This window comes from Cebus imitator, unplaced genomic scaffold (genome assembly GCF_001604975.1).
Source record: "Cebus imitator isolate Cc_AM_T3 unplaced genomic scaffold, Cebus_imitator-1.0 Scaffold280, whole genome shotgun sequence".
NCBI lineage: Eukaryota > Metazoa > Chordata > Mammalia > Primates > Cebidae > Cebus > Cebus imitator.
In genome coordinates, this window is record NW_016107595.1 from 2,175,528 (window position 1) to 2,182,427 (window position 6,900).

Below are 6,900 nucleotides of genomic sequence, written 5' to 3' on the forward strand. Positions count from 1 at the left end.
GCCTCGGCCTCCCAAAGTGCTGGGATTACAGGCTTGAGCCACCGCGCCCGGCAAATTGTTTTTAATGTAAGACCAAAATTTGAAAAGGAGGCCCCAGTGCCTGCTCAGGTACACACCTGGATGCGATCGGGATAGTTGTCCAGGAGGAGGACACCAAGGCTTGTCACCTTCTTGGTCTCTACCATGGTCTTGAGGTCGGCCAGGAGGTTCATGTGTTTGGACATGTCCGTGGCCAGCACCTGGAGACAGGCAAGGGACGGTGACAGGCACGAGGACCCTGCCCGCCCCGACGCTCACTCCCAACTCCCAGATGCCATTCCGGCTCAGAGAGCCCGCTGGGCCTCAGCATCCTCATCTGTGAAACGGGAGGATCCAATGGCATTCACTGCAAACCCTGCTCACACGAGGGGCTCAGTCAGGGACCCCTTTTGGGAGGTTGTTTGGGTTGGCCATGAATTCCACATGTGTGACAGGGTGTAGGAGGGAGGTGATCAAACCTGTGCGTCTGGGACTTGTCAGCCCAAGTCTCCCACAGTGGGTGAGCAATGTCGTCAATGAAACCCACCTGTGGGGCGGGTGGGGCAGGTAGGCATTTGGTGAGTCACAGCAAACCCTAGAACAAATCCAGCCTCCGGATATTTAGCCAGGTTGTTCCTTCCACCTGGAATGCTGCTTCCCAACTCCTACTCATCCTTCAAAACCCTTTTCAAATAACCCATCCTCTAGGATGCCTCTGTTGACCCTTCTGGCCTCTTCCACCCCCAACTCTGACCCCACAGGACTGGTTAAGGGCTGAGGTGACTTGTGCCTGAGGACACTGGGGAGGTTAAGGTCTGTGCAAAGGTCCTGGGGCTGGGACAGTTGGGTACATGGGAGGGACTTAGAAGAGGGGCTTGTGGCTGGAAGAAGTGAGCTCATGAGAGATGGACTCGAGATTGAGGAGGCTGAGGGCCTCTGGCATCTGGAGAACCTTGTCCAGAGGTCATCGGAGCCACAGGGAAGTTTGCAGCTCACTGTGAGAAGGGATGTGACTTCATACCGCTCACACTTCCATGTGGCCGCCATGTGCCCTGGAGAGCTATTTCTAACTCTGAACACAGATGTTTAAAAAGCAAATTAGCCTGGCCGGGCACGATGGCTCATGCCTGTAATCCCAGCACTTTGGGAGGCTGAGGTGGGCGGATCACCTGAGGTCAGAAGTTCCAGACCAGCCTGACCAACATGGTGAAACCCCGTCTCTACTAAAAATACAAAATTAGCTGGGCATGGTGGCGCGTGCCTGTAATCCCAGCCACTCAGGAGACTGAGGCAGGAGAATCGCTTGAACTGGGAGGCAGAGGTTGCGGTGAGCGGGGATCGTGCCACCGCACTCCAACCTGAGTGACAGAGCAGGACTGTTTCCAAAACAAACAAACAAAAAAAAAACAGCTTAACCCAACATGTGTGCACTCAGCCCAGCCAGGAGTGACTCAGATGTGGTTCACTGGCTTCTCTGAGAATCAGACAGCGGTCTCAAAACTTCTCCCCAAATCTCTCATTGGTCCCAAATGCAGTCCCCCCACCACTCAAGACCCCAACTCAGGCCGGGTGCGGTGGTTCACGCCTGTAATCCCAGCACTTTGGGAGGCCAAGGCGGGCGGATCACCTGAGGTCAGGAATTCAAGACCAGCCTGGCCATCACAGTGAAACCCCATCTTAAAAAAAAAAAAAAGACCCCAACTCCACCTCACCAATGTTCGTCTCTTTCTCACTCCAAGCCTTAGTTTCCTCTGAGTCCTCCACACATGCAGTTCCCTCTGCTGGGAACACCGTTCCCCATCCCGCAGCCTTCCTCATTCTGCACACCCTGCCGTCACTGCTGCCTCTCCTGGAAGCCCTCTCTGACCCCTTTGGCTTTCCTGGGTTCCGAAAGCACCTTGAACCCCCCTCCTCACAGCTGTGCCTGCAGGTCCACAGTCACAGCTACCACAGATCATGAACTGTCTTTGCACAGATCAAGCACACAATAGGTGCTCAATAAATGCTTGTTAAGTGAATGAATGAGGCATGAGACCCCAAACCCACTGGTGTGTCCCTACCTAAAAAAAAAAAAATCAAATGAACGGATGTGCTTAATTTTTTTTCTTTCTTTTTTAAAGACGGGGTTTCACCATGTTGGTCAGGCTGGTCTTGAACTCCTGACCTCAGGTGATCCACCCGCCTTGGCCTCCAAAGTGCTTGGATGACAGGCGTGAGCCACCACGCCGGCCTTTTTTTCTTTTTTTTTCTGAGACAAAGTCTTACTCTGTCACCCAGGCTGGAGTGCAGTGGCGCGATCTCAACTCACTGCGACCTCCGCCTCCCAGGTTCAAGCAATTCTCCTGCCTCAGCCTCCCAAGTAGCTAGGATTACAGGTGCACGCCACCAGGCACAGCTAATTTTTGTATTTTTAGTAGAGATGGTGTTTTCACCATGTTGGTCAGGCTGGTCTTGAACTGCTGACCTCCAGTGATCCACCTGCCTCAGCCTCCCAAAATGCCGAGATTACAGGTGTGAGCCACCCCTGCCCAGCCTTTTTTCATTTTTTTTTTGATGGAGTCTCACTCTGTCACCCAGGCTGGAGTGCAGTGGCGCGATCTCAGCTCACTACAGCCTCTGCCTCCCGGGTTCCAGTGGTTCTTCTGCCTCAGCCTCCCGAGTAGCTGGGACTACAGGCGTGCACCACCACGCCCAGCTAATTTTTGTATTTTTAGTAGAGATGAGGTTTCACCATGTTAATCAAGCTGGTCTGGAACTCCTGACCTCAGGTGATCCGCCCACCTCGGCCCCCCAAAGTGCTGGAATTACAGGCATGAGCCACTGCTCCTGGCTCCACTGACCCATTTCACTGGCGAGGAAGCGCAGACTCAGGGTGAGGGCATGCCTGGGCCATGCCGGCCATGCCAGTATCGCCCCACCCTGCTGTCTGCAGATGAGGAAGAAGCGCCTGTCGTCCCCTCCTCCCCTCTGCGCCTCCTGCCCTGCCCTCACCATGTCAATGACCATCCTGCGCAGACTCAGTCGCTGCTTGGTGCTGAGGTTCCGAAAGATGTCGCAGTTTTCTGTCTGCAGGAGCTTGAAGCCCACAGCCAGGTGGTGGTTCTCCAGCACCGAGGCGTCGTTGTACATCAGCGCCAGCTCTGAGTCTGTGGGGGTATGGGACTGAGGGCCCCAAGATCCACCCATCCCACCCACTCTACCCACAGGCAGCTTTTGAAAATTCTTAGCGAACTCCTACCCATGCGGCCAAGGCCCAACTCTAGCATGCCCTCCCGTAAGAAACCATCCGGCTTCCTGGCCCTTGTCTGACTGCAGGGCTGGGGGTATCAGTGTTTCACCCTGCCTATCCAAGACTGAGAAGTCTCCTGAGGGACTCACTATGGCCAGAGTCAGTGAGTGCTCAGTGATGGTTTTTTTCTTTTCTTTTCTTTTCTTTTTTTTGAGATGGAGTCTTGCTCTGTCGCCAGGCTGGAGTACAGTGGTGCGATCTCGACTCACTGCAACCTCCGCCACCCAGGTTCAAGCAATTCTCCTGCCTCAGACTCCCAAGTAGCTGGGACTACAGGCATGTGCCACCATGCCCAGCTAATTTTTGTATTTTTAGTAGAGACAGGATTTCACCATGTTGGCCAGGGCGGTCTCGATCTCTTGACCTCGTGATCCACCTGCCTTGGCCTCCCAAAGTGCTGAGATTACAGGTGTGAGCCACCATGCCTGGCCCTAGTGATGGTTTTTTTCTTTCTTTCTTTTTTTAGAGACAGGGTCCTGCTGTCGCCCAGACTGGAGCACAGTGGTAAGATCATGGCGCCCTGCAGCCTCAACCGCCTGTCCTCAGATGATCCTCTCACCTCAGCCTCCTGAGTAGTTGGGCTTACAGGTGTGTGCCACCACCCGTGGCTACTTATTTATTTATTTTTTATTTTTATTGGAGAGACAGGGTCTCATTGTATTGCCCAGGCCGGTCTTGAACTCCTGGCCTCAAGAAATCCTCCCACCTCTGCCTCCCACAGTGTTGGGATTACAGGTGTGAGCCATGGCGCCCAGTCTCTCAGTGCTGGTTAAATAAACCACTGAGTCTGTCTTATTGGACTCTCGGCTCCTTGAGTGAGGGGCTCCACTCTCACCCCCGGCACTCCAGGGCTTACACACAAAAGGTTCCCGGTAACTGCCTGTCAACTGAGTGTTTTAGACTCCTCATGGGATCCTAAACTTTAAGATCTTGGTGGAACTGGCCGGGCACAGTGGCTCACGCCTGTAATCCCAGCACTTTGGGAGGCTGAGGTGGGCAGGTCACTCGAGACCAGCCTGGGCAACATAGCAAAACCCTGTCTCTACTAACAATGCAAAAATTAGCCAGGCATGGTGGTGCATGCCTGTAATCCCAGCTACTCCGGAGGCTGAGGCTGGAGAATCGGCTGAACTGGGGTGTGGAGGCTGCAGTGAGCCGAAACCGCACCACTGCACTCCAGCCTGGGTGACAGAGCAAGACCCTGTCTCAATAAATAAATAGCCGGGCATAGTGGCACACACCTTTAATCCCAGCACTTTGGAAGGCCGAAGCAGGCAGATCACAAGGTCAAGAGATCGAGACCATCCTGGTCAAGATGGTGAAACTCTGTCTCCAATAAAAATACAAAAATTAGCTAGGCGTGGTGGCATGCAACCTACAGTCCCAGCTACTCTGGAGGTGGAGGCAGGCGAATTGCTTGAACCTGGGAGGCAGAGGTTGCAGTGAGCCGAGATCATGCCACTACACTCCAGCCTGGTGACAGAGTGAGACTCTGTCTCAAAAATAATAACAATAATAATAATAATCTTGGTGGAACCAGATCAGCTCTGCCACAGCTTGTTATTCTCTCATTTATTGAGCACCTACCGTGTACCCAGGCCTGCCCCAAGCCCCTGAAGGGAGGGAAGACTGTCATCACCATTTCATAGACAGGGAGCCTGGGCTGAGGGCAGATGGGAACCGCCTGAGATCCCGGCGGACAGCGTGGAGGCAGGGCCCGCCTCCCCTCCTGCACCCACTCCCCACTCCTACTTACTGGTATTAATCAGAAACTGGTTAGAGACCCCGGGGTGATCCACATCGTGGATGGCGCTTGCAAACAGGGCAGCCATGATTTCCAGGTCTGTGAACACAGCCTGAGCGTGCAGAGGGCACAGGTGGTGAGGGGCGGGGTCTCTGAGCCCTGCACCCGCCCGCCTGCGTGCAGCCGCGGCGTGGTACCTCCAGGGCGGGTGTAGCCAGCAGCACATGTGTGGACTGGGCCACGTCAGCGGCGTGGAGGCTGTTGTGGTAGGCCACGTCAGCATGGTAGTGACCCTCCAGCAACAGCAGGTAGGTGGCCAGTGTGTCTGCTGGAATCTGGAATGTCTTCAGCAGGTCCCGCTCCTGCTCCATCACAGACACTGGCTCAGGGCCTTGGCCTTGCGGCTGCAACACATGCTATTCCTTCTCCTCTCTTCTGAACTCCTATCCATGCCTCAAGTACCCACTCCACTGAGACACCCTCCCTGCTCTCCTGAACTCCTTCACTCCCTATTCTTTGGTGGGCCAACCCTGACCCTACAGGACTGGGGGTGTCTGTCTCCAGCTCTTCTCTCCAGATTTCTCTCCTCTTCAGGCCCAGGGGCCAGGGCTGAGGCTTCAGGACAACAAACTGTTCACCAGAGTGAACTCCTATTCATCCTTCAATACCCTGCTCAAATTATCCCCTTCAGAAACGTCAGGGAGGATTTGAAAACTGAGTGTCCCTGAGGTCTGGCGTAGGAAGGGGTGAAGGAAACCCCAGGAGTTTTTCCTTGGAAGCCAAGGGCAGGGTAGGTACCTGAAAAACGCTGAATAGGATAGCTGTGAGAGGCCGGTTCCCACTTAGCTCTGCCACCTTGAATACGTCAAGTCCCCACTTGTTGGTGTCTTCTAGCTCCTAAGATGTGAAGGGCTGGAGCTTAATTAACCCCAGCCCAGCTTCTGCAGACTCTAGAGCCTCCATCCTCCCACCCCAGGTTCCACAGTGAGCCCCACTGCCCAGTATATAGGTGGGTAAACTGAGGCCCAAGATAGGACATCCAGACCGAGCCAGGGACCAAACTTTGATCTTGGCATTGTGATTGGAGACCCACCTTGGCCAGCTGCTCCTCCTGCTCAGTCTGGACCCCAAAGCGTGGGACGGTGGCTGAGGAGAGGCTGGCACTGCGGCAGAGCCCATGTAGGCCACTGATTTGGGACACAGGCTTCGGAGGCTCCTCGGCGGTCACCGTGGGCAGCTCCACCTCAGTCTGCTGGTCTGTAGATGGGGCTCAGAGAAGTGAGTAATGAGTCTGTAGTGAGGCTCAGAGAAGCCCATTCCACCTGCTGGGGTGGTCCTGCCTGGCCTCAGGACCTGAACTTCGCAAAACCCCAGGATCAGTCTATTTCCCTTTCAACAGGAACCAAAGTAAGTTTGGAGTAAGGACCCTTTCGGCCGGGTGCAGTGCCTCACACCTGTAATCCCAGCGATTTGGGATGCCGAGGTGAGCGGATCACTTGAGGTCAGAAGTTTGAGACCAGCCTGAGCAATATAGGGAAATGTCATCTCTACTAAAAATACAAAAATTAAGGCCGGGTGCAGGGGCTCACGCCTGTAATCCCAGCACTTTGGGAGGCCGAGGAAGGCGAATCACCTGAGGTCAGGAGTTCGAGACCAGCCTGGCCAACATGGTGAAACCCCGTCTCTACTAAAAATACAAAAATTAGATCGGTGTGGTGGTGGGAGCCTGTAATGCCAGCTACTCAGAAGGCTGAAGCAGGAGAACTCTTGAACCCAGGAGGTGGAGGTTGCAGTGGCTGAGATCACACCACTGCATTCCCATCTGGGCAACAAAGCAAACCTCTGTCTC

The 6,900-nt window shown here is 54.4% G+C and overlaps 1 protein-coding gene across 2 annotated transcripts in view; it reads right to left on the reverse strand.

Annotated features, from left to right (window-relative positions):
* The window catches only part of PDE4C (phosphodiesterase 4C), a 25,887-nt gene that overhangs the window by 3,703 nt on the left and 15,284 nt on the right, over positions 1 to 6,900 (reverse strand). For both annotated transcript variants that reach the window (XM_037728778.1, XM_017501286.2), the window contains exons 8-13: positions 6,145 to 6,308; positions 5,850 to 5,948; positions 5,249 to 5,413; positions 5,064 to 5,163; positions 3,010 to 3,164; positions 117 to 239 (exon numbers count right to left, since the gene is read on the reverse strand). In XM_037728778.1, the coding sequence (XP_037584706.1) occupies positions 117 to 239; positions 3,010 to 3,164; positions 5,064 to 5,163; positions 5,249 to 5,413; positions 5,850 to 5,948; positions 6,145 to 6,308 (806 nt within the window). The remainder of the gene's footprint in view (positions 1 to 116; positions 240 to 3,009; positions 3,165 to 5,063; positions 5,164 to 5,248; positions 5,414 to 5,849; positions 5,949 to 6,144; positions 6,309 to 6,900) is intronic.